The sequence below is a fragment of the Vicia villosa genome, linkage group LG4, assembly GCF_029867415.1.
Source record: "Vicia villosa cultivar HV-30 ecotype Madison, WI linkage group LG4, Vvil1.0, whole genome shotgun sequence".
NCBI lineage: Eukaryota > Viridiplantae > Streptophyta > Magnoliopsida > Fabales > Fabaceae > Vicia > Vicia villosa.
The window spans coordinates 169,644,123-169,672,076 of NC_081183.1; the positions used below are offsets into that span (position 1 = coordinate 169,644,123).

The 27,954-nt window shown below is 36.8% G+C and overlaps 4 protein-coding genes across 4 annotated transcripts; 3 read left to right on the plus strand and 1 right to left on the minus strand.

Annotated features, from left to right (window-relative positions):
* LOC131600244 (polygalacturonase inhibitor-like) lies at positions 1-1,032 on the plus strand. The gene has a single exon (XM_058872434.1). It carries the CDS (start codon positions 1-3, stop codon positions 979-981), a length of 981 nt encoding a protein of 326 aa, XP_058728417.1. The 3' UTR covers positions 982-1,032.
* Positions 1,033-8,591: 7,559 nt separating this feature from the next.
* LOC131600246 (polygalacturonase inhibitor 1-like) lies at positions 8,592-9,738 on the plus strand. Its single transcript, XM_058872435.1, has 2 exons — positions 8,592-9,299; positions 9,374-9,738. The coding sequence occupies exons 1-2, from the start codon at positions 8,759-8,761 to the stop codon at positions 9,736-9,738; spliced, it is 906 nt and encodes a 301-aa protein (XP_058728418.1). The 5' UTR covers positions 8,592-8,758.
* An 11,227-nt stretch (positions 9,739-20,965) lies between these two features.
* On the plus strand, positions 20,966-23,062 carry LOC131595866 (sufE-like protein 1, chloroplastic/mitochondrial). The gene is made up of 2 exons (XM_058868370.1): positions 20,966-21,123; positions 21,529-23,062. The coding sequence occupies exon 2, from the start codon at positions 21,651-21,653 to the stop codon at positions 22,773-22,775; it is 1,125 nt and encodes a 374-aa protein (XP_058724353.1). The 5' UTR covers positions 20,966-21,123; positions 21,529-21,650; the 3' UTR covers positions 22,776-23,062.
* Positions 23,063-24,237: 1,175 nt separating this feature from the next.
* LOC131595865 (elongation factor 2-like) lies at positions 24,238-27,809 on the minus strand. The gene is made up of 4 exons (XM_058868369.1): positions 27,698-27,809; positions 27,204-27,249; positions 27,004-27,091; positions 24,238-26,891 (listed from the first exon to the last, which is right to left on the minus strand). Exons 2-4 carry the CDS (start codon positions 27,204-27,206, stop codon positions 24,451-24,453), a joined length of 2,532 nt encoding a protein of 843 aa, XP_058724352.1. The 5' UTR covers positions 27,207-27,249; positions 27,698-27,809; the 3' UTR covers positions 24,238-24,450.
* Between the last annotated feature and the right edge of the window lie 145 nt (positions 27,810-27,954).

Sequence of the window (27,954 nt, forward strand, 5' to 3'; positions counted from 1 at the left end):
ATGGCAACTAAGTTCTTTCTTCTCTTGATATTGCTATCTCATCATGTAGTATCTTCTCTCTCTGAAGGATGCCACCCACATGACAAAAAAGCCCTTCTCCAAATCAAGAAAGAACTCAACAACCCAACTCTTCTCTCTTCATGGAAACCAAACACTGATTGTTGCCACTCTAATTGGTATGGTGTTAATTGCATACCCTCTAACCGCGTTTACTTTCTAATTATAGAAATTGACAACGACCTCGCTTCTTCATTTCCTCCCTCTATTGGTAACTTACCATACTTGGACAGTCTACTTATATATCAATTACCAAATCTTACTGGCACAATCCCTCGGTCCATAACCAAACTCACCAACCTCAGATCCCTCACAATCAGTGCAACTAGCATATCAGGCCCTATACCAAACTTCATTGCCGAATTGAAAAGCCTCACTTACTTGGATCTTTCAGATAATCACCTCTCGGGAACACTCCCTCCGAACCTATCCCAGTTGCGTAATCTTGAAGCAATCATCCTTCAAAACAACAGATTAACAGGTCCAATCCCTCCTTCATACGGTTACATAAAAAACATATCCAGTTTATTTTTATCTCACAACAAGCTTTCTGGGAAACTCCCAAACTCATTGGCAAGGTTGAACTCATTGGTCGTCGATTTGTCTCATAACCAATTTGAAGGTGATGCATCGATGTTATTTGGTTTAGCTAAACAAACAGAAACAATAGACCTTTCGTGGAACATGTTTTCGTATGACATGGGAAAGCTAGAGTTGCCTAAGAGCTTAAGACTTTTAGATATGAGTCACAATCGGGTTTATGGGAAACTACCCGACGGTGTGAAGAATTTGCAGTCGTTGAATGTGAGTTTCAATAGGCTGTGCGGTGAAATTCCAAAGGTTGGATATTTCTCGACATTTGATGTGTCTTCGTTCGTTCATAACAAGTGCTTGTGTGGTTCTCCTCTTCCAAGCTGCAAGTGAATATAGTTTCATGTAACATGCAGTAATCATTCAGGCTTTGTCCAACATGTTATTAGCATGACATTTGTTTGTGTTTAAATCTTCTTGTTTAAGTTCCTTTCTGGTTTGGGAATTTGTATGCTTAATTCTGTTTATGGTTTGGCTCGCTTGTTCTACCAAGTATTTTCAAAGAACGCAGCATGGTTTGCACTCATTACTTCCTTCACAATTCTGGCATTTAGTTAAAATACTCCAAAATCAAAATAGTTAAATAATTTTAATAGCAGCCTTGACAATTATATCAAAAAACATCAATGTATGGCAAGCATACTAGATTTGTTGGGTAATGAATAATACATACATAAGTTACTTATAAACACAATTAACTGGCTGCAATCTAGCAAGGAGAGTCCAATGTGCAATGTTATAGTTTAAAATGGGAACAATAGACATGGCATGCTTTGGATTTTGACAAGACTTGGACAAAAATGGTAGATTTGCTTGATGATTGGCAAACACCACACTCATAATCATAAACCTCAAGAGCAAAGTGAACAAATGAACATAGTAAGGAACAACTAACAAGTATTGTAAACAAAGATCTATTGTTGTTTTCCAGTGTTGAAAAATTGCCTTTGAAAAAATTACCCGGTTGTTTCGCGGACTAAATCGGCTTTTCTTAAAGATGTTTCGCGGCACTGTTTAAAATTATGCAAAGCCGTCACTCAACCACGACACATTCAAATATAAAACAGTTCATTTCTATAGTGTACGATTACTATTTGCACGGTAGGTAATCGGTCAAAAAATACACCCTCTGATGACACTATGACCAGTCGAATATGGTATAAATACCATTGTATGGTACTGTTGAGATTCAAATGGACCGAAGGTACAAAGAGTATGACCCTTTCATAATGTCATATGTTAGGCAAGTTTATTATGTTCCTTATCCTTCATTTGTCCCACGTAAACGAGGGTGGTATGTTGTAATAAAAACAAAACCATTGGGCCATATTGAAAATGACGATCTAGTGGAAGATCTTGCTTACCAAGTTGATGAAGTTGGACCAATTAATGATGTCATTACAGTTGAACAAATTCCAAGTTTGTCTGATACAACAGTTGAGGGGTATGAAGTTGATGCGTCTATATTGTTGGTTGAAGATAATGTGGACGGAGAGCACGAAGGAGTTGTATCCGAGGATAATATCACATCAGATGATGATAATGATATGGATGAAGAGCAAGCAAATTCAGAATAATGAATGTATTTTGATGAGAATGTGTTGTAATTTTACTTAATGAAACATCTATTGAATCTGTTAATTAATATATATGAGAATGTGATTTGAATATTCATAATTTGTGTTGATGTATATATCTGATTAATTATGTATTCTTTATAAATAGGTAAAATGTCAAACCGATTTGAGAAGGGTAAGGGTCATAAGACCCGACGCCGAAGGATAGTAGTATGCGAGTCACCTCAGTCAGCATTGTGTCCTCCCCCACATAGTCAGTTAGATCACATTTCCCTTGCCAGTACTCAGCCTCTTATGCCATTACTCTCCTCTCATGAGAATCTTAGCTATTCGGGGGCACAATCATTTATTATCCCACCCGCTAGCTATCCATGCCAGCAGACTGGAGGACCTAGTTATTCATACCAGAATGGTGCAGGATCTAGCTTTCCACCTACCACTCAGGTTCCCCCTGGCTTCCAGCAGACTGGAGGATCCCGCACTCCATATCCCACACAGATTCCCCCAAGCTTCCAGCAGACTGGAGGATTCCGCACTCCACATCCCACACAGTTTACCCCATCACAGGTTTCCCCATCCTTCCAGCAGACTAGAGGATCCCGCATTCCACATCCCACACAGTTTACCCCATCACAGGTTCCCCCAGCCTTCTAGCAGAGTGGGGGATCCAACACCCCACAAGCGACACATGTATCCCCATCCTTTCACAGAGTAGGGGATCTCACACCCCTCAGCCGACACATGTGGAGCCGGATGGGGACGATACTGCGCCGGATGGAGATGATATTCAGTAGTATGGGGACGATCTTCAGGGGGAGGATGATCCGAGTGAGATTCAGATCATCAACGATAGACATTATATTTGGCCCGCTGGAAATTCGTAAGTATCTTATATATAAATTTAATTAAGTTTACATTTCCTTTTTAATTATATACTCGGGAGGTGAGTATAACTCTCATGAGTTTCAGAAAATACTTGGAACAAAAAGGAATTATTTATCAATGCTCTTGTTCTTAAACACCTCAACAAAATGGAATTGTTGAACGCAAAAGTCGGCATATGCTTGATGTCACGAGAACATTATTGCTCGGGAATTTTTTCCATCAAAATTTGGGTTGAAGCTTTGTCCAATGTTGTTTTCCTAATCAATTGTATTCCTCCGCAGGTTCTTGATTTTGATATACCTTTCTTTCGTCTTTTTAACACTCACCAATCATCATGATCTTCACATTCTTGGTCGTTTATTTTTTGTTCACTTTCATAAGCTTGGGGAACAATCTTTCCAATATGCATTAATGGGATATAGTCGTAATAAAAAAGGATTCTTGTGTTATGATGCCACTGTACATCGCATTTGTATTTCTCACAATGTGATTTTCATTGATCATCAATTTTTCTTCGTGTATTTCCCCTGATTCTTATGATGTTTCTATTCTTCCCAACTTCTAAGAGGTTTCTCGATCTATAGAGCATTTTAAACAAGGACATGTATATGTTAGGCACTCTCTGCCACTTCTCAACGCTGATCCACCACTTAAAGTTGTGTTTGAGCCGCTGTGGAAATCCACAAGAGCCTCACCCTCCAAATAGGTATGGTTATTGGCATACTTCTTTTACTACCACTTTATCTAGTATATTTGTTCCTACATTTTATTCATAGAACACCTCCCAATGCTATTTGGCTTTGTGATCTTCTATTTGAGCTTGGTTTCTCTCAGCAAACAACAACACCTCCCAATGCTAACATGACTAGTGATATTCAAATCGTTGCCACTCTAACGAACTAAGCATGTTGAGGTATATTGTCATTCTATCTAGGAAGCCTTTGTGAATCACAATATATCTCTTCTGCATGCCACCTCATAACTTTAGCTTGCTGGTATATTCACCAAATCATTTCCTCTTCCTCCACATTGATTTCTCATTAGCAAATTGATACTGCTTGACCAGACGCATCAATATGAGGGGGGTGTCAATAAGGAATTCTGTTATTATTAGTTTTCTATTATATTTTGTATAACTTAGTAAATTACTAACTGTATATAATTAGAATTCAAATTAAAAGATTTGTAATTAGTAGTGATAATTATGTAATTATTAAGGTTATACTATTATGGAGGAATAGATCATGAAAGAATGCATAAAGCTACATTTTTTTTTTGACATTTTGGATTATGTGAGTAGTTTGCCTTGCACGCCCTTAAAGATTACCCTGATAGTTTTATGACAAAGTGGGTAGCCTTGGGATTGGAAACTCCCAGCATACAGGGGGTTGCAAGGTGTAATTTTCGTATTTTGTAAAATTATATTCTTATTTTATGTTCCATTAAACCTACGTCATTGCAATTGGAGGCTCTTAATATCTAGGGGGTTGCTTTCACGAAGTGAATTGCCTTGCATTTGGAAATTCCCAATATTTAGAGAGTTGCAAGGTTATAATGTATTTTGTAAAAGTTCAGATATGTTATAAGGACAATCATAGAAATTCTCATATTTAGGGGTTGATAATTCAAAGTACAAAGTTAATTATTTTTAGGCTTAATTGCAGTTTTGGTCCCTCTATTTTTAATTTTTTTGTGTTTTAGTCCCCTCATTTTAAAATCAATTTTTTGATCCCTCTCTTTCTTTTTTTTCGGAATTTTAGTCCCCCTTCCAATATTAGATTCAATTTCAATGACATGTCAATCAATTTAATGATGTGTCATTGCCACATGTACATAAATTGATTACATGTCATTTTTTTATTATTTTTATTAATAATTAATAATTTTTATTTTATTAAAAATAAATTATTATATTATTTAAAATAAATATAAAAAAAATATTATTATAAATTTATAATGATTTATTTAATTTTTTTAGAATAACTATTTTTTATAATTAAATTTATATTATTTTTTTATTTGTAATGATAGAAATATGCTGAATAAAAATAGTATCCACAAGGAATAGAACCCATGACATGAGACTATTTGAAGGCTTAAATGGAACACTAATACCATACAAACCAAACTGTTTAACTGATTCGGTCACCTAGAACTTATTCAGTAACAATTATTTGATTTTAGTTTGTATTTCTTTACAAATCAATTACTGAATACTAGTTTTGAGAAAAGAAAAAATTAATGGAATGAATAATTAATGTTTATCAAAATTTTAAAATCAATTTTATTGTGATAAATAATTAATGTTTAACATCAATTTTTAAAATTTTAAGAATAAAAGGGATATGCGTAAAATATGTTTACATTGTCAACCAATCATAACCATGTATCAATTAAAACACAATTTTAATTTTAAAAAATTAATATGACATGGCAAGTGTAAGAATTTTGATTGGATGTACGTGTAAAGTTTGTTTACACTGTCAGTGCACTACCTTTAAACTCAAATTTTAAACTATGAAAATCATTTTATCATTTTTATTGTGATAAATAATTAATGTTTATCAAAATAAGTATTTTTAATTTCTCACGGCTAAAAAAATTTAAGGTAAATTTATCAAACAAGTAGTTTTAATTTCTCACTTCAACACTGTTATTGTAAAAAATAATATTGAACAGGTCTTCTCTTTTTCTATTTTAAGAATTGATTTGTAAAAAAATCATTAAAATCAAAATAAACTTTTTCAGTAGTTATATTATTTTCTTGACGGTGACTAACAACAATATAATTTGGCTTACATAGTTGAGGTGTTTCATTTTGCTTGTTACCCATAAGTCAGGGGTTCGACCCCTTTAAACAACGTATTTATATTTCAATCATTTTGGAAAAATCAATATAATTATAAAAATTATTATTCCAAAAAACAAAATAAATCAATACAAATTAATAATATAATTTTTATCAATTTTTAAATATTATAATTATTTATATTATTAATAAAATAAAAATTACTTTTAAGTTACTAATAAAAATGACATGTAATCCATTTATGTACACGTGGCAATGACACATCATTAACTTGATTGACATGTCATTGAAATTGGACCTAAAATTGGAATGGGGACTAAAATTTCAAAAAAATTGAAATAGAGGGATCAAAAAATTGGATTTTAAAATAAGGGGATCAAAACTCAAAAAAAATAAAAATAGAGGGACCAAAACTGCAATTAAGCCTTATTTTTATTATATTTCTTAACCGCAATTAGAAATTCCCTAGTTTACAATTACGCAAACAATTAATGAATCGTGTTTAGTGCACCTCTCGTTATGTTTCTCATTGATTGCACTATATTCATAAGTGTCCCCACCTTGTCCTTGTACGAGGTTATTACAATCCTCGTGAGTACGATAATTAAACTTGCCACATTGTGGTTTTTGTTGATTCAATTACTGTTGCTGCAAGTTTAAGTCTAACACAAACCCAACATTGTTATATAGGGCCTGGTGGTGGTCATGATTGACGATACTACGCGCCCCCTCGTGGATATCATTAATAGAAGTATGTATCGAGTTTTCAAACTGATCCCGGGGCCAACCTCGTAAAAATAAGAATGTCTTCGTATTCGATCATATAAGAGAGTTTGTACATGAGAGGCTTTTCTAGTGGCTCACACGCGGCTTAAGTTTCTGATTGTAGCTATTGATTATTCTACCAAATGGATTAAGGAAGAAGTCCTAGCAAAGATCACGACGGCTAAAATTCAGAAGTTATTTAAGGTATGGCATTCCCCATTCTATTATTACCGACAATGAGACTCAATTCACTGACAAGAACATGAAGAAACTCTTTAAGGATCTCGAGATCAAACATCATTTCACGTCATAAGCATACTCTCAGACCAATGGACAAGCTGAAGTTGTCAACATGGTATTGTCGAAAGGATTGAAGAGAAGACTTAAGAGATCCAGAGGGAACTGAGTTGAGGAACTCCTGCAAATTCTCTAAGTATACCCGACTAAGCCTCATTCAACAACCATGGAGATGCCATTTAAACTCACTTACAATACTGAGGTTGTTATATCAAACGAAGTAAGAGAACGACGCATTCCTTGCAAAGAAGAGACAACTCGCAAACAATCAAGGAGATTGATTGACATTTCATCAAAGAAAAATTGAATAGTGGAATAATAACTACCGTCGACATACCTTTTAAATGCCAACTGAAAGATGTGTTAATAAAGGATTTACCAACAAAATGATTCAACTAACTTACTCACAAGTTTCGATTGATTGATATATATTCACGAGCTTAAGAGAGAGCGTAGTAATATTAAATTGTAAATAGAAATATGTGTAATTATTTTACTTTAAGTAAGCATTAGGTTTTGATCTATCTCTATTTAGGCTTTGTTTGCGAGTTTGGAGGGGAGGCGAAGAGAACGCTTCCGAAAATAAAATTTTAAAAAAATATAAAAAAATATTTGACATTTTTTTAAAAAAATAATTTTGTTTAGAATCATAAAATAGTGTTTATTATTAATGTATTTTTAATTTTCAAAATACTATAACAACATAAAAGATGTATGAAATTTTCATATAAGTCCTCCAAAACCCTCTTTCAATATAAATTTTGAGTTCCCCTAAATTGGGGAATTTTTGGTATTATAAAGAAAAACAAATAATCCAAAATTCTCCCAAACAAAATCTTTATATTGTTTTCACCCGATCCTTCCTATATTTCAAAGCTCTCCCCTCTCTTTCCTTTTAAAATCCTCCCTTTGAAAATGACAAGCTTTAAAATATATTAGAATTATTATTTCTACAACTATTGTTAAAATATATTAGAATTATTATTTCTACAACTATTGTTAAAATATAATAGTATAAAGATATTAGTAACACTTATTTAATAAAACTCTTTGCAATGTACAAAAGTGACATATATCTTTTTGAGAAAACAAAATATAAAGGGATCTCGTACTAGGGGCATATCAGGGACTTGATTGTTAACACAAGATTTGATGTTTGAACTTTTCCCATGCAATACAATATATTTTGAGAAAACTGTATATGTAGCTAGCTGATTTATCATCTTTATTTTGACTTTTGACACTACCAAAATCATAAACATGCTGCTATGGCCTATGGTAGTGGTCTTCTTTTAGACCCATTCCTTTATTCAATCCAACCAAAACTATTAACATGAAAAGTATTAATTAGTAAACATGATAATATTCATTCCTTGCCCATGTATAGAAATGAGGTTACAAGACTGAAACCAAATGCCACTTCAATTTTTTAGTATTTGTTTTTGGATAAGTATACACCTATAATCTGTAAACCAGAAACTAATGTTTAATACTATAATTAAGAAGCTAGCTCTCAAAATTAAAGTTAATCTAAACTGTAGTATATGGTATATGGAGAAAAAAATTGAAAACAACGAGACTATACCATCCAATATCATATAGAAGAACCTATAAGCCCACTTGTTTTGATTACTCTTTAGCATGACATCTTGCATATAAATCAGTATATATCTTGTAATCTTAAGTGTGAATCCAAGCTATTATATAAACCAACACATTTCTCATCAATTTCCACATCCTAACCTCAAAACACAGCAAAATAATAACAGTTAAGACAATGGCAACTAATTTGTTTCTTATGTTGATATTGCTCTCTCATGTTGCATCATCTCTCTCAGAGGGATGCCACCCACATGACAAAAAAGCCCTTCTCCAAATCAAAAAAGAACTCAACAACCCAACTCTTCTCTCTTCATGGAAACCACACACTGATTGTTGCAACTCTAATTGGCACGGTGTTAATTGCATACCCTCTAACCGCGTTTACTATCTAACTATCGAAATCGACGATGACCTCGCTTCTTTATTTCCTCCCTCTATTGGTAACTTACCATACTTGGACAGTCTATTTATATATCAATTACCAAACCTCACTGGCACAATCCCTCAGTCCATAATCAAACTCACAAACCTCAGATCCCTCACAATCAGGGCAACTACCATATCAGGTCCAATACCAAACTTCATTGCCAAAATGAAAAGCCTCACTCACTTGGATCTTTCAGATAATCATCTCTCTGGGACACTTCCTCCAAACCTCTACCAATTGCCTAATCTTGAAGCAATCATCCTTGAAAACAACAAACTAACAGGTCCAATATCCCTCCTTCATACGGCTACATCAAAAACATATCCACTTTATTTCTCTCTCACAACAAGCTTTCTGGGAAACTCCCCATCTCATTGGCAAGATTGAACTCATTGGATGTTGATTTGTCTCATAATAGACTTGAAGGTGATGCGTCGATGTTTTTTGGTTTAACTAAACATACAGAAACGATAAACCTTTCATGGAACATGTTTTCGTTTGACATGGGAAAGCTAGAGTTGCCTGAGAGCTTAAGACTTTTAGGTGTGAGTCACAATCGGGTTTATGGGAAACTCCCCGACGGTGTGAAGAATTTGCAGTGGTTGAATGTGAGTTACAATAGGCTGTGCGGTGAGATTCCAAAGGTTGGTTATTTCTCGACTTTCCCAGTGTCTTCGTTCGTTCATAACAAATGCTTGTGTGGTTCTCCTCTTCCAAGCTGCAAGTGAATATAGTTTCATGTAATGTGCAATAATTTTGGAAAATTTCTTTACCCACCTCCCTATGGGGTCACCCAGCGAAAACCCTACTTTACCCCTGCTTCGGAAATGCATTTCCGAAGTATTTTTTTTTTATTTTTCAGACTTCGGAAGTGCATCTCCGAAAACACCAAATGGGGGGTGTTTTCGGAGATGCACTTCCGAAAACACATTTTTTCAGATTTTGGGGGGTTTCGGAAATGAACTTCCGAATTATGCAGAAACTGTGTTTTTTTTATGTTTTTGGAAACAGCCTCGTATTTTTAATTAAAGGAAGACGGCAAATAAAATAAGCGATATACAAACAGAAAATACTAATATACTAATATGATAAAAATAGTAATATATACAAGCCGATCCGATCCAAATCCAAATAATAATAGTGTGCGAAATATATAATCCGAAAACAAAAAAAAAAACTCGACCACTACTGGGTATGCCTAACCCTCTCTCCCTGGGACCTCCTCTACCGCCTGTATGCCGCCGCACGGCACGCATCAGTGACGATCATCTCCATCACGGCGACTGCCTCTGGACCGCCCTGATGAGCGACACCTCGATCCAACGCGTCCCGCCCTAGCATCTCTATCCGCTGGCAGATCGGCAGGAGATCAATGGCGTGGTCATCCTCGGTTGCTGGTTCTCCAGGATCTCCTCGTGTGCTGGCCTAGGAGCGCCGGGAGCGTCGGGTGTCAGCAGAGGATGTGACACCCGGTAGAACCATGTGACGTACTCCTCCACACTGTGCCAGTCCTGGGTGACCCGAATGCGGCGATACTCCTCCGGTACCACATGATGCTCCCAATCCTCAAATATGACAGTGAGCTGCACTCTGGTCATTGTGTCGGGAGCAGCCTCAAAAGGTGACCTGGGTATCATCTGCACAAATCCAAACTGCCGCATGCACCGCTCGGGGAGATACCGGACCATGATGCTGGTCCCGCATGCCAACCAGCCAGAATATAAAGATATGCCGTCAAAGGGGACAACCTGAGTGTAGTCGCTGAGTGGCCTCTAGGGGACGTCATCGTGCATCGTGCGGTCCAGGTACCCACGGTATGGTTCCACCGCATTGTTCCTCCTCTGGAGAACGTATCTGGCGGCCCTAGGCATGGCGTCAACGTACTCAGGATCAATGTGAAAGTCGTGGATCCGGGAGAAGTAAGAGATGATCCAGCTCTGAAACACAAACACGATAATGTAACGTACCGTAAGTAAATACGAAACATAAATAAATACGAAACATAAGTAAATACGAAACACAAATACGAAACATAAATAAATACGAAACAATTAAAATGAAACGTACCGTGAGTAGTGTGCAGGATCCGGTCAACTGTCTCGTCCTCCAGTTGGAGGCCTCATTCAGCTTCTAGTATAGGTATGCCAGAGTAGCTGCCCCCCAGTTCCACTGGTGAACGGTGGTCAAGTCCATGAAGTAGCGGAGGTAGGTCACGTCGACGTACCTCGCACTCTTGTCCACAAAGATCGCAGCGCCTACCACATGCATGTACCAGCACCGGAGAGCGCAGCCACGGTGATAATGTGTAAATAGGTCGTCACCCGCATCCTCGGCATTGGCCGCCGCGTCTAGGTGGTGCTCGAAATAGCGGCTCAGTGTGGTGAACCGGATATGAGGCCCAGATGTCGTGATGCACTCGTAGTCAGCAGCTTCGGGATCCATATCCAAATAGAGCGCCATCCACTCACTGGCTTCGATCCTATGGATCCGGGAGTGGGTCAACAGCGCCCCCCTGATCGGCAGGTGGAGAAGACACTGCACATCATGCAAGATGATCGCCATCTCCTCAACCGGCAAGTGGAAAGAAGACGTCTCCTTGTGCCACCGCTCCACAAAGGCCCCCTGCATGCCGTGGCTGATGGTGGTAGGGGTGGCAAAACGGGCCCGGCCCGTTGGGCATGCCCGTTTTACCCGCACTTTAGTGCGGGGCGGGCCAAGGTTTTAGGCCCTCACCCTCTAATGTGACCGCCCCGCCCCGCCCCGTTTTCAACGCGGGCTTTTGCGGGCATGTGCATTTTCATAAATTTTTATGTTTTTAGGCTTAAAAGGTGCAATGCCCGCGGGCTTTGCCCGCCCCGCCCTCACTTTTTTGCGGGGCGGGGCTAGGTTTTAGGCCCGCATCTTCAACTATGCCCGCCCCGCCCCGCCCCGTTTATTTGCGGGCTTTTGCGGGGCGGACTAAACGGGCGCGGGCATGCCCGTTTGCCACCCCTAGATGGTGGAATACCCCGTCATGCAGAGCCCACTAAGCCCTGAACCTCTCACAGCGTCGTTAAACCACTCGGCAGTCGGTTTAAACAGACTGAAAACCTTCCGGGCGTGGTTCACCATTTTCAACAGCTCTCTCTCCTGTTACAAAAAAAAAACAAATAAAAAAGTATGTTAAATAGACCGTTAAGAAAATATTGAATAAACGTCTAAATTATAAACGGTTAAATAATGTAGTCAGGCAAATTATAAAAAATACCTCTCCCTCCTAGATACGCCGAGCGACGTGCTCGCGGTAGGTAAGCAGCACGGAAGTGTCACTGGGCCCTCCCGGGAAGCCCCCATCCTGCTCATCCTCCTCCCCGAGTGGAGGGTCAACATCCGGTACCTCCTCCGCCTCGTGGTATGGCACTGCCTCCTCCTCCTCCTCTCGCTGACGGGAAGAAGATACCCGAGCCAGACGACTCCTCGATCCAGATGTAGAGGTACCCTCGTCCATCTCCACGGGAACTCGCACACGTCGTCCCCGGCCCTGCCCCCGTCCCTGTGTCAACGCCAGCAGCGCCGCCGCCCGCTCGTGTCTAGCCGACGCAGTCTGGGTCTCTCTACCCTGTCTGATGCGTGCTTGGTTGCCTGACATGTTCCTGAAAACAATTGAAATCGATTAATATGCGAGACAACATAAAGAACTAAAAAAAATTGGACTTCTGATACAATTCGGAAGTTCATTTCCGAAACTGGGAATGGAGGTATTTTCGGAAATGAACTTCCGAAACACCCCTGCGAGGAAGTTTTCTGCAACTTCCATGGCAGACCCCAAAAACAAAGTTCAAAACAAGTTTTATTCAATCTAAACAACCTAAATAGCAGTACCAACCTAATCTAATACAGTTTTTGCAATTTCTAAACACCCTAATAGAGATTTTAATAACGGATCTAAAAATTGAAAAAATTGAAAAACTTACCAATTGAAGAGATTGGGATGATTTAGGTTGAGTTTGGGAAGCTTTTGGAATGTCTAAATGTTTGATACACACTTGCTTTTGCAGAAATTTTTGAAGAGAGAAAGTTTGAAGTAGATTTAGGGTAAAGTGAATGGGGGAGGGGGGCTGTTTTGCTAAATCTGCAAAACGCGCAGTATTTCGGAAGTTCATTTCCGAAATGGTGTTTTCGGAAATGCATTTCTGAAATAAGACAAATTTTGAAAGAAAAAAAAAACGCTTTCGGAGATGCATCTCCGAAAACACCTTTTTCTTGCATTTCGGAGATGCATTTCCGAAGTAAGGGGTATTTTGGGTTTTTCACCAGAGGTGACCTAGAAGGTTGGGAGGTGGACAAAGAATTTTCGTTATTTTGTATGTTTTGTACGGAAAAATAAAATAATTGCATTTCAATGGTATTATGCAAAGTCTTTACTCATTTCAATTGTTCTAAGGTGTCTAGTGCATGTTTTAAGGTTGAAATACTCTTCCAACAAGAAATCAAAACATGACATTATGCTTTGATATATTAGCCTACAAAATCCAACCCTTGTTGGCACACGCATGAACCAAGTGGTTCACTCTCAACATTTACCCCGCATGACATTATGCTTTGATATATTAGCCTACAAAATCCAACCCTTGTTGGCACACGCATGAACCAAGTGGTTCACTCTCAACATTTACCCCGCTTGAAATCTAAGCCACTTGCTCCTCACCCTCCCTTTCCAACCCTTATGCAATAGCAATACACCAGAAATAAAAGATATTGTGCTGCCATTCTAACAATTCCACAAAATTTTCGCAGACATTACCAAATGTTGTCATATAAAATAGGGATAATACATAGACATGGGGTATTTGGCTGACTTGTTTGACTGACTGGACTTGTTTTTATAATTCTACAAAAAATGGTCCTAATGGGAATTTAACCCAGGATCACATGTATATCATATACTCACCAAACCACTGAAACAATCATTTTATATGTTTTATTTGTGCTCAAACAAAATAAATGTTAATGTTTGTTTAACATATTTCATTAATATGTATGTTAACGTTTTTAACGTTTTTTTATATGTAATATATATATGTTAACTTTTATTTTATTTTATATAAATTAACCTTTTTATTTTAATTTATATGAAAATAATATATACACTTTTCTATATGTAATATATATTTTTTATTTTATTAGTGTAATATATATTTTAACCGTTTTTAACGTTTTTTTTGTATGTAATATATATATAATATAAATGTTTATTACATTTAAAAGAGTTAATTCAAAAACTAATTAAAACGTTAATTAAAAAACTAAATATGTACAGTTAAAAATTCAATTTATAAAAGAATTTTAAAAGAATTGTCAATTTATAATAATCAAAAACTTTAAAAGTTCAATTAGAAAAAAAATTCAACTTAAATATTGTACAGTTTTATTTAAATCATATTTATTATGATATTAACGTAAATATTGTACAAATATACTGTTATTATGTATATTAACGTTTTATAAAAATATATTAACGTTTTATATACAATTATATATAAATATACTTGTTTATATACAATTATATATATTAATGTTTTAAATATATATATATATATATATATATATATATATATATATATATATATAATTTTTAATATACTGTTAATATGTATAAACGGTTTTAAAAATTATACAATTTATAAAATATTATACATATTAACGTTTTTTATTAACATTATACATATTAACATTATACATATGTTAATATATATGTATAACAGTTTTTCTTTCAATTTTGTATAAACGTTTAATGTATAAGAATTTAATGTATAAGAACTTTCAGTTCAAAAGTTAAACAACAAAACCTGATTGTTGCAGTGGTAGTAGTTGGCTTTCATGTGCAATGGAAAGGACATGAGTTTAATTCCCATGTGTGCCAAATTTTGGAAAAGTGTTATTTAAAAGCTTTATATAAGGACTGAGTTATCCATTCATGGAAAATGAAAAAGACATTTGAGAAGAAATTCACCCCAAGATGGTGGTAAGATTGGCTATGCATAATGAATGTTTAAGCTGAGAAGTAACAAAGTTGGTGCAAACAATACTGTTATATTTCAAAAAAAAAAAAAAACAATAAATGATCTTTTGTTTTAGTCCAAAAAAACAGCATTTTCTTTTTAATTAACCAAGTATTTCAAAAAAATTACATAAATAACCAACATTTCAAAATATTTACAGAAATGATCATTTATTGTTATATTTTGCACATTGTCGCCGCCCCCATTGACGAACACACCTAATTTAAGGGCAAGTCGCCACTCCCATTGGCGACATCAACGAAATATGGGGGCCAGTCGCCACACACACCTAGTGGCAACAACATTGTTTTGAAAAAAAATTCTCCTATAAATACAAGTTAATTCCTCCACTAACATTCACTTTATTATTTCACCAATTTTCTCATTTTCTCTGCACATTCTAGTTCATGGCTCACATAAGGCCACCGCCATATCAGCGAACATCAACGAAGCGTCCGGATCCTAAACCGGTTTATCTCAGAAGGGATGGGCATGTTGTTTTCTCTTTTGTCAAATTCGGTTAAACTTTGGAACATCCATTCCTTTGACCAACTCAAGAGGACTCTAATATCTTTTTTAGAGGGGAAGTACACCGGCGAGGTCATCAGAAGGATCCAGAGGCTTAGAACAAGGACCTCGTCTGAGACCGGAGAAAAGGAACGTTGGTGGGATGACGTGGAAGGCGACATTGATTCCTTTCCTACAGCAGGAATTCTAGAGGTCAAGGTCGGTTGACAGATTTTGTAGACCCAGAGTACATTAAAGGGTCATCAACCCAAGCACAACAAGAATCGAAAGAGGAGTGTCGTAGGAATAGGGGTACGACTAAGGGAGCACTACCAACTCGTGAGCCATTTAGACGAGTTATTACACCTCCCCCGTGCAGATCGTACCAGGGTCATCCGCACTAGGTCCGCCAAATATGTAATTGTAGACCCTATTATGATTAATGTAATTGTAGTTTTCTTATTAATATAAAATGGTAGTTATTTTTTATTATGACTCTTTATTTAAGTAAGGGTTAATGAAGTTTTTCGTCCCTATAAATATTTCAAATTTCGTTTTAAGTCCCTCCAAAATTTTCCTTCAAGAATTCATCCCTTCAAAAAATTTCGTCTCAAGAATTAGTCCCTAACGTCAAATACCACTAACGGTTGCTTATGTGGCAAGACACGTGGAATAATTTTTTTTATTCTATAACTTGCTTGAATAACAGCGTGGCACAGTTAGGTCCAATTTAAAAGGACTCCCAATTTCTTCTGTTGCCCTAATCGTGAAAGCAATTCATCTTCCTCTCCTCTCTAAGATGAAATCGTGACAACTTCTTGGGTCTCTAATGAAATCGTGACATCTTCTTCTTCATCTCCTCTCTTCTTCATATTCTGCTCTCCAATATCATGTCAACTGCTTCGGTGAAATTTCGAGTTGGGAAGTATTGTGGGTGTCAGGTTCGTATGGTGTCGTATCATTGCAAGAATGGACCAAACGAAGGTAGGTTATTTTGGAGATACCCTAATTGGAGGAGTGTGGATACGTGTAATCTCTTCATCTAGGATGAAGATTTTGTAGAAAATTCTGAAACTGAAGTTGCACATACGACGAACACGGATTCAGAAGCCATGGTATCTTTGGGATACATGAAGTCATTGTATGAAGAATCAAGGAAGAAGAGCAAGAGTTTGAAGACGAAGTTGAAAACTGATAAATTTCATGGAAGATTGAAGATGTTTTGTCTTGTTGTGTCCTTTATGATCAGTGTGTATTTTGTTATGAAATATAGTTGTTGAAGTAATTGTGTTGTATTGGATTTTGTAATGTCATTTGTTAAGGTGTTAGTGTTGTAATGTTGTTCATGGAACTTGATTTTTAATGAAGCGAGGTTGTTGAACTATGTCCACTGTGCTTGTTTGTTTCATTTAGGTGTTAGCAATAGCTACTGGTATCATGACTGTAATTGGAAAAATGTTAAGGCTAATTTAATTGAGTGATGAACAAAAGTTACATGTAACATGACTGTAATTGGCAATAGGATAAGGATAACATTACATAAGTTGCAAAGTACAAAATTTGGAGCTCCATAACATTAGTTTCAAAGTACAAAAAGTGGAGTTCCATTATATTTCTTGCAAAATAGATTCAACCAAAACAGATAACATAACTAAAACTTGGTTCATAACACATAAGTTTCAACCAAAACAGCTAACATTATAAAAAGTTCCAAAACAAAGTAGTTATAGGTCTTCATTGAGTCATGTTCTTTTGGATGTCATCCCACTTGTTATTCCATATAGCGCTGCCAACACTTTCTTCTTCATCTTCAAGAATTACAAGTGGCTCCTTTGGATCCCTTCCAGGTCCCACTATATTCTTTGTCCTTAAAGTATTAAGCCAGTCACTTTTTCTTGTAGGAGATGTAACAATCTTGAACTTTTTTCTTGGTGATATCATTATTTTCACCTATCATTACAGAACACAATTAGCAATGAAAATAAAACTTGGTATAACAAAAACTTAGCAATGTACAAACTTGACATATCAAACTTACAGGATCAGACACAGTCGGGTTGATGGCTTCAGCGGTCATATTTTTGGCAGTAGGATTTGGTGACTTGGGTCTTGGAGCTTTGAAGGTTTTGACAGCAGGTTTTGGTGCCTTAGGACATCTACCTACAAAAGTTTTGGGACCAGACCTATTTGATTTCACAGGACTGGTGTCAACACTCAAGGGTTGAATATCCAGGATGTCATCATCATTTAACAATTTTTCAAGTTCATCAGGATCTATACCACAATACATCCTCATGGCCTCAGCAGAGCTAACAGAAGTCTGTGTATTTGTTACTTGAGGTTCCTCAATGTTTACAGCAGCAGATGCATTTGCATTAATGTTTGCAGCAACATTAGGTTATTGCTCAGTGATTACCTTGGTGTTTGCAGTCTGTACTTCAGTGCATGTAGCAACTGGTGCAGTCCTCTTAGATTTCTTAGTTTGGACTCCTTTTCTAGTTGTTCCCTTTGGCCTAACCTGTAACCATGAAAATACATTCAGAAATACAGTCATGAGAAATGTAAAATACATTCAGAAATAAAAAACATTAAACCTGGATGAAAACTATTGAGGATTTAATCATACCTTTTGTTGGTCAGACATAAAGCACCATCTGTTTTCATGACCAATGTCCTCAAGAAGTAAATTAACAAACCAACTCTAAGAGTCTCTAGTTTCATTCTCCACAACCCCAAAGGCAAGAGGAAGGTATTGGTCATTTGCATCCCTACTAACAGCAATCAACAAGATTCCACCATATTTATTTTTGAGGTGACAACCATCTAACCCTATTAATGGTCTGCAACCAAACTTCAATGCCTTCTTAGTACCATCAAAACACATGTAGCATCTTTCAAATCTTGGTGGTGAGCCAGAAATGTTCATCTTAAATGTGTTTCCTCTTGATGCCCTCCTCAATTCAACTCCATAAGACTAAAGCATACTGTATTGCTTGGATGAGTCTCCTTCAACAACCTTTCTAGCTAACTGCCTTGCCTTAAAAGCTCTACACCAAGTAATTTTAGTAGCACACCTAAGTCTTACATCGGCCACAACTTCAGTCAATTTCATACCTTAGTTATTCTTTAATTTGTCAACAACAACTCTAGATACCCAATCAGCATTAGCGTTCTTGTTGAAGAACTTCTTACCACACTTGTGCTTTTGATATAGAGTTTTGATCCTAAATGTTGTTGTTCTCAGTACTCTACTGCATAAAATTATGTAGTCACATTGTTTTTTGTCCTTACAAATAACCCTACACCTTGTCAAGTCATTTTTAGCAAACCTCACCTCCCTACCATTCAACACATTGTGTTCAAGTACAACCTTCTTGAATTGCTTCAAAGATGCAAATTCCATTCCCACCTTGAATGAGAACTCTTTTCTAAGTTTTCACCTTCAGTAAATGTGATCATTGGTGGCCTCTCATCAGCACTATCATCATCTGCCCCACTATCAATTTCATCAGTCATATAATCATCATCAATTACATGTTCTCTGTCCATTTCAGCAGTAGTCAAATCCTTCATATGACCTTAACTTGTACAATCACCAGCAACATCATTCACTTGAGTTGTACCAACACCAACACCATCATCGGTAGCACCATTCCCTATACCTGTCCCAGCACTACCACCTTTCTCCACATGACTTGGACCTTCACCAATGAGTTCATCAAAATCGTGCATTCTTTCTTCCTCAGTGTCTTCAAAGTGTATACCATTCAAAGAGTCCTCGGATGATTCACTATTAACCTTTTTCATTTTCCTCAGCAACAACATGGCATCTTTCTTTCTCTATTAACCTTTCCATGTAAGTCTTCTCACCATCAGGTAATCTTGCCTCTGCATATATCTCGACATCACACCTATTCTCCTCAGCACACACAACTAACTTTGTTACATCAACATCATTATCAAAGGGTTTAAGATCATTTTCAAGACATTCCTTTTCAGCCTTCCTCCATATCTTAACATCTTCGATTTTAAATGAAGAATCCATGTCTGGAAAATGATCTTAAACCCTTTGTCCTAGTCACGGGCTTCAAAGTAGGACCAATAATCCGGGTCTTGACCACTGATAGCATAAACGTCCCTGCTTCATATGTTAACCCTACATCCTTTACAAAAGAGCCTTTCGTATAGAAAACAACCTTAAATAATCCCATTTCCTACACGTTTCAAGAAAAAAAAAAGTAGGTTTCGTTTTTAAGAAAACTCATAAACCCTAGTTTTTCAGGTACGAAATACAATTGCTTTCGTTTTCACTATCATTACTGAAGAAAATAAACAAAACGGAGTGGGCCTTACCTTATCGTTCTTGGGACCGCAACAAGCTTCGTAACCTTCATCAATGGAGGGACCACATAGGCTCTACAGTATCGCACGTTGAAGGAGGGAGGGGACAAGGGACCACACCTTTCTATTAGGGATTCTGAAATGTTTATGAAATTCTTATCATTAATGTATAAGGACCACAATATGCCACCTAAGCTAATGTAATCCAACTCTGAAAATAAATAATAAAAAATTAACTACACGTAGGCTGCCACATAAGCAATCGTTAGTGGCATTTGACGTTAGAGATTAATTATTGAGACGGGAAATTTTGAAGGGATGAATTCTTGAAGGAAAATTTTAGAGGGACTTAAAACGAAATTTGAAATATTTAGAGGGACGAAAAACTTATTTAACCCTTTAAGTAATGTAGTTTACTAATTAATTAGAATAATTTATACAACATAAAATAAATGGAGTAATTAAAAATAAATAAAAGTAAAACAATGTTGTCGCCACTAGCTAGGGGTGGCGACTTGGTCCTTTTTATATACGTTGTCGTCAACAAACACAAGGTTCTTTGTAATTTCTATGAGTGGAATCATTGTCCTTTACAATTCATGTAAGAGATTAGTTGTAGCCTGAAGCTTGTAGGTTGTTGGTTTTTTTTTCTTTCTGAATTGTAGTTCTGTTAGATTTTGTATTGCTGTGAGAATGTTTCATTCTCTGTTATTAATATCATTGTTTATCAAAAAAAATATATATGTTGTCGTCAATGGTGGTGACGACTGATGACTTTTTAAGTATAGTCGCTGATGGAGGTGGCGACAATTTGCAAATTATAGCAAAAAATGATATTTTTGTAAATATTCTAAAATATTGGTTATTTATGTAATTTTTTGAAATACTTGGTTAAATAAATAAAAAAATTCAAAAAAACACCGTTATATGTCTCAGCTACTCTTGCAATTTTTCAGGAAAACAACAAAAGAATAAGAAAAATGGACACGTGGATCATTGCTAAGCGTGAGATTAATCCAATATGTCTCAACCACAATTTTTGAACTGCACTATACCTTTCTCTCGCCAACGCTAGAGAATCCGCTTCCGAAGTATATACCTGGGTTTTCTCCTTTCTTATCCTCACCCGCGAAAACTAACCTATTCTCACTGTTTAATCACCGTTCAAAATCGACACCAAATCCAGAGGACCAACTTCATCATCGTCCTCCTCATCCGGCGCCGGTAAGCTCATTTTTAACCACCTCTCGTCATTTTTCGCCTTTTTGTTGCCGTTATTCTTCTTTTCATACTCTTATTTCTTTGTTATAAGTTCATTTGTTCTCTTCCAATTTCGTTTCGATTCACAATTGAACAGAACCGCCACGCCGCCATATTACTGCCGTCGTTGTGTCTTCTATTCTTATGTTTTGCTCAGTTTATGCTTTAAACCTAAAAAGCCCCAATTTTCGCTTAAAACCCTAACCTCCCTCTTCTCTTTTTATTCAAAATTAATCAATTTTTAGTTTCTCTTGTAGAAATTTCTTACTTGCTCAACTGTGTTTGAAAGCTGGTATAACTGTTCATGAACATAAAGGTGATTAGAAGAGATTAGCGACTGAGATTTGTTTTCCTATGTGTTTATTGCAGGTAACATCATCTCGTCAATTGGGATTTATTGATAAAAAAAGAGCCTAGGAGTTAGGCCTTTGGTATGTTTAGATTTTGTTTGGGTAGTCCATCCATTAAATCCAAGGAAAAAGCCTAGAACAATGCCCTTATCTTTCTCTATCTCGCAACCAGCTGCTTCGAATACAATGGGCATACCAGCAACAATGATGTCAACCAATTCCCTTTTTTCATGTTCATTAAGATTATTCACAACCAAATTCCCACTTTCCCTCGTCAACAAAACCAACTCTACTTTCTTCATTAAACCCACAAATACCCTCTTCTCTTTCAAGCCCATCACCTTCCAAAGACTCCCAACAAAATCATCACCACCACTGTCATCATCATCATCACCGCCATCCACTTCTCTTCAACCCATTGAAGAACTCCCTCCAAAGCTTCAAGAAATTGTAAACCTCTTCCAATCCGTACAAGAACCCAAAGCCAAATATGAACAGCTTCTTTTCTACGGAAAGACCCTCAAACCCCTCGAACCTCAGTTCAAAACTAAAGAAAACAAAGTGGAAGGTTGTGTTTCTCAGGTTTGGGTCCGAGCCTACATGGACAGTGACAAAAATGTCGTCTATGAAGCTGATTCGGATTCTGTTCTCACCAAAGGTCTCGCCGCTTTACTAGTTCAAGGCTTTTCAGGTCGACCCGTTAACGAAATTATCCGGGTCACGCCCGATTTTGCAGTGCTTCTTGGGTTGCAACAGAGTTTAACCCCTTCTAGAAATAATGGGTTTTTGAATATGCTCAAATTAATGCAGAAAAAAGCACTTATGCTCTATGTGGAAGCTGAAAAAGGTACTTCTGAACTTAACTCAGTTGGAACTTCTGATTTCAAAGATGATAGCTTTGTTGAGAATTCAAGTGGTCCTTCTGTAACCTCAAGTTTAGGTGTTGGTTTTAGTTCTAAGGGTGATGATGAGAATGTTGAATTGGAAGGGAGAGGGAAGAGGATAAAGGAAAAACTTGAAAAGGAACTTCATCCTATTGAGTTGGAAGTTGAAGACGTGTCTTATCAACATGCTGGACATGCTGGTGTTAGAGGGAGCAATGGTGAAACACATTTCAATGTTAAAGTTGTTTCTGAAGAGTTTCAAGGGAAGAGTTTGGTTAAGAGGCATAGGCTTATTTATAACTTGCTTCAAGATGAGTTAGAGTCTGGACTTCATGCGTTGTCTATTGTGGCCAAGACACCTTCTGAAGTCGGTGAAGGATGAAAATTTAATGCTCTAGAAGAGAGGTCAAAGTTTTCTCCTTTGTCTCTGTTGTGTTTGAGAATTACTTGTTTTGTTTGGTGAATCATAAGGTTATTTTTGTCTGTTAGATTACTTGTTTTGGTTCGAATATAGTGTCTTGTGTCATTTCACTGAAGAAATAATTCATTTTTCTGATAGCATTTCCAATAATTTGAGAGATTATGTAAATTTATAAAGCTCAAATGGTATGAATTCCAAAGATATTTTGTCATTGAAAATCAGAAGGGTTATTTGTGGCTTCTAAACAATATTGTGCGAATATCTTATTGTTTTGGCTTTTATATTTAGATAAAGATTCAAGGGTGATTATATGGTATTGAATAGAAGATTGTCCAAAAAAAAAATAAAGAAGCTGCCATTAGCAGTCCTTAAAATTGCAATACTTGGAAATTTATTTTTCTTTTATGCATTGTTTGGAACTGTGGAATGTGTAAGTACGTATACATCACAACAAGGAAAGTATGTTGATCCAATCAATCATGTCTATATTCAATTATAAAATATTGATTGATTACAATCAACTTGCCAAAGGAATAAAGAATTTGATACAAAAAGAAATGAACTTATAGAACTAGTGTCAAACAACTCTGCAAATATGCATTGTTCCATTGTGTTTGTGGGAATTTCCCTCAAATGAAAAGTTGTGTGGATCTGTGGACTGTTCCATGTAAACGGAAGTCAAAGAAATCCATTATGTTCAAATTTGAGAGATTTTTTTTGGCTGCCTGTTGAAGTCCTACTTTGCTCAAATGACTAATCTTTTCAATTCCCTTGGTTTAGATCCAAAAAACATTAAAGTGTTAATAAAACACTATTTTTAAGTTTACACAGCACACCAAAATCTTAGAGACCAGTCTGAAATGAAATATATAAAGCTCGAATATTTTAATATCAGACCTATACCTATCTCAATTTGTAACATTAGAATTAGAGACGGAAATCAAATGAAAGAGCGTTTTCATCACCAACTTTACAACTTACCAATGGCCTAACCTCACTTACCCATAGTTTTCATAAGTACTAGACTGATTGACAATGATAACCAAATAAACAATAATAGAAATTACAAAATAAATCAGCAGTTAATTGAGGTGAAAGAAATTACTTCTTTTCATCTGAACTGAAGACATGGTAAATCAAATACATGACTTTAAATAGATTGAATAGAATTAAAACAACAGTACAACTCAAGATGAATTTAAGATAATTTGGTTTGAGATTGATACATAGACACGCTGCACAAATTAAATTATAAATACATGCCATCAGTTGACATGTATAGGTGCAAGAAATTCATATAAATTACATCAGAATCACACAGCATAATGTTTATGATCTTGAGATTCCCCTGCCAAACAAGCCCAGTTATGCATACCAGAGATGATAAAATAAGCAGAGCACTAACGAGAAGCAAACAAATCTGTTTCTTAAAATGCACTTAAATTCAAAACATAGTAATTCTATCATTACATCAATGTAAATCCTACAAATTACATCGGTGTGAAGATAAATAATTAAAATACAACACTTTACTGAAAAATCGAAAAAACAAAATTCAAGGTACAGAACTTTTAAAACTAGGTCAACAAAGTTTTCATAACAGCCTAGTTCATAGATATAAAATAGTAAAAATAACTTAAAGCTTGTCTTCAAACTCGGAGAGTGGAGTCATCTGCTCTTTGAGACCCTTCCTCTTACGAACGTCAGTAACAAGCTGTGCAGCTTGTGAACCAGCCTCCAAGGGATCTGAGGACATTGTATCCCAATGATCAAAGACACACTGGGGGAAAGCCTGCCCAGATGTTGCAGCCCTCAATTGGCTGGAGAATCCGAAGGACTCGACAACAGGGAGGTATGCTTTGATGTTGTAAAGTGGGGTACCGGGCCTCTGCATTTCTTCAAAAACATGTCCACGTTTCTGATTAAGAACACTATAGATACCTCCAAGAGCTTGCTCAGGAGCTTGGATTTCCACCATGTAAACAGGCTCCAGAAGCCTGGGTTTGGCGGTCAGCTGTGAGGCATAGAAGACTCTCCTAGCAGTAGGAATAATCTGACCACCTCCTCTGTGGATAGCATCAGTGTGGAGGACAACATCACATACTTCAAAGCAGATTCCTCTCATGTTTTCTTCGGCCAAAACACCTTCTTTTGAAGCCCACTGGAATCCAGCAACCACAGAATCCTTGATTTCATTAAGATACTGAACTCCCTTACACATATCAACCACCATGTTGGGTCCAGTTGTCTCAGGTCCGAAACACCAGATTTTCTTGGCAAGGTCCTTGTCCCAACCATACTCTTCAGACAAGATTTTAGATCGAACCTTAGGGTCATCCCTTGGTCCTATTGTGCCTTCATCAATGGCTTCTGCAAGCCCATCCTCCAAAGGTCTAGCTTCCATGTACAACCGGTTGTGCTTGTTGGGTGATTTACTCATCACTGTGCGGATTGATCTATCTAGAACAGTCTCCCTGAAGGACACAACAGGGTCGGATTTGATAATCTCAGCTCCACCCATGAAATCATCCTGCAAGTCCTTCAAACAGATCTCCAGATGAAGCTCTCCTGCACCAGCAATAATGTGTTCTCCGGACTCTTCAATACTACAAACAACCATAGGATCTGACTTAGCCAAACGTTTGAGACCCTCAACTAGCTTAGGAAGATCTGAAGCAACCTTGCACTGAACAGCAACACGCACAACAGGAGAGACAGAAAACTTCATAGCTCGGATAGGATGGGCATCAACTTCCTTCTCATTAGTCAATGTAGCATTCTTTGTGATAAATTGATCCAAACCAACCAAAGCAACAGTGTTACCACAGGGCACATCCTCAACAGTCTCCTGTCTCTTTCCCATCCAAATGACAGTTCTTTGAACACTTTTCACATATAGATCTTTCTTCTCCCCAGGGACATAATTTGGCCCCATAATTCTGACCTTCAAACCTGTTGACACCTTACCGGCAAATACACGCCCAAAAGCAAAAAACCTTCCTTTATCAGATGCTGGAATCATCTTTGAGACATAAAGCATCAGAGGACCTTCGGGATCACAGTTTCGGATAGCATTTGCATATTGATCATCAAGGGGACCCTCATACAAATTCTCCACACGGTACCTCTGAGCCGTTGATGGTGAGGGAAGATGAAAGATCATCATTTCTAGGAGTGCAGTACTTGCTGGCAACCAGGTCTGCATGACACGTTTCATCAATGGTTTACCCATCAGGTCCTTCTCATCAGACTTCATGGTGACCCCTAGCTTTGTAAGCATAGGCCACAACTTATCCTTCTGATCATTCATACAAGTGTTAATGATCTGCTTAATAGGCTCATAACAGAACTGAACAAACCCACGCTTGCAACTAGCTGAACCAGTATTCTTGGTGGTCCATTTTTTTGTGGCTGGATCGAAGAAATTCTCTCCCCAGAGCCTCTCCATCATCTTGGACTCATCAACACCAAATTTGGAGGCATACATTTTTGCAAAGTTTGTCAAAGTAAAAGCCCAACCATGCAAACCAGCAGAAAAAGCAACGGTTCCTTTCTCTGGATACACCTGAACATCACCGAGAAGTGGATCTTCATATGTAGCCATAATCACATTAGCATTTTCAATCACTCTTTGAAAGGTCTGGTACGCCTCCTCTCCTTCAACCTGAAGCTCAAGGAAGCATCTGTCCATCTTATTAACCGTAAGAACAGGCCTGATCCTTTCTCCAAGGGCTTGTCGTAGCACAGTTTCAGTTTGGACACATACACCTTCCACACAGTCAACAACCACAAGTGCTCCATCAGTAATACGGAGCGCAGCAGTAACCTCCGATGAAAAGTCAACGTGCCCAGGGGAATCAATGAGATTTATGAGATACTCATTCCCATTACGCTCCCCCTTATAACTCTTGAGAGACTCAGGAGTCATTTCATAGTAGAGTGAGATACCAGTAGACTTGATTGTGATACCACGCTCGGCTTCGTCAGCACGGGTGTCCGTCATACGGACATCACCTGCTACTTCCTGGGCAATAATCCCCGCAGCAGCAACTAGAGAGTCTGTTAGAGTCGATTTTCCTGCAAAAATAATCAAAAACTCCTTAGCAGAAAGATATATAAGAGAGCAACATCACAACAATCAGGAAAGTACATTGCATAGAAATATAAAAAATCATCAGTTAACCCATACCGTGGTCAACATGAGCAATGACACTCATGTTTCTAATGTTGTGCTTGTAGTCCATAATACGACGTAACTCATCCGATGTGAACTTCACCTGTAAATAAGAATACAAATCTCAAATCAGATTATGAATATTCAATCAAAGTAAAAATAAATAAATAAAACAAACAAACAAAAAAACATAGTGTTAATATTCACAAACTTACCATTTTGACTAGTCTTTATAGTCCTCAGAAAAGGAATCTGTTAGTACTGAAACATCAAAACATTGAAGTTAGTTAAACATGAAATATCACAAGTAAATGTATCAAATATAAAAAAAAAAAAAGCATATGCTTCAATATATAACCAAATTATAAAGCTAAACAAATTAAGATTACATAACATATAGGAAGAAAAAAAAGGACCGATTAATCCAAGAAAAGAAAGAGAAAAGTTACATCGGGAATATATATAAATAGTAAGTCAACTGAAAAACCGATTTGAACTCAAATTCAATCCGTGGCTACAGATATCGAATCGGAGATAAGAGAAGTTTAATAAACGAAGAAACAGTTCGGAAAATCAAATATAGTATAGATCTGAAACAAATCAAAGTTGAAAAAACTGCGAAGGAAAGTAAGAAACAGCGATTAGTTTGGGAAGAAGATAGATAGAAAAAGCGAGAAAGGGAGAGGAAAAATTGAAGAGAGAATCGAACCTGTGAGAGAAAGGTGGTTGCTGCGTTGTTGTGTGATGAAGAAGAAAGAGCAATGAAGTGTGTTATGTATAACGACCAAGAGAGAGCAAAACGCGATCCCCTAAAAATATCTCAAATATTCTATCAAAATATAATCTTATATCTATGGGTATTTTTATGGAATATCCTCGTTTTAATAAAAATACAAATAATTTTAAAAGTAATTTATATTTTTTATGTATCCAATCATATCATTATTTGATTCGAAAAAAGTTTTA

What these genes read in the sequence shown, in the direction of transcription:
- LOC131600244 (XM_058872434.1), top strand. Translation starts at nt 1, where the DNA reads ATGGCAACTAAGTTCTTTCTTCTCTTGATATTGCTATCTCATCATGTA.
- LOC131600246 (XM_058872435.1), top strand. Translation starts at nt 8,759, where the DNA reads ATGGCAACTAATTTGTTTCTTATGTTGATATTGCTCTCTCATGTTGCA. An exon ending in CAACAAACTAACAGGTCCAA is followed by an intron (nt 9,300 to 9,373) that starts TATCCCTCCTTC and finishes TTTCTGGGAAAC; the next exon opens with TCCCCATCTCATTGGCAAGA.
- LOC131595866 (XM_058868370.1), top strand. Translation starts at nt 21,651, where the DNA reads ATGCCCTTATCTTTCTCTATCTCGCAACCAGCTGCTTCGAATACAATG.
- LOC131595865 (XM_058868369.1), bottom strand. An exon ending in CATTGCTCATGTTGACCACG is followed by an intron (nt 26,892 to 27,003) that starts GTATGGGTTAAC and finishes TTATTTTTGCAG; the next exon opens with GAAAATCGACTCTAACAGAC.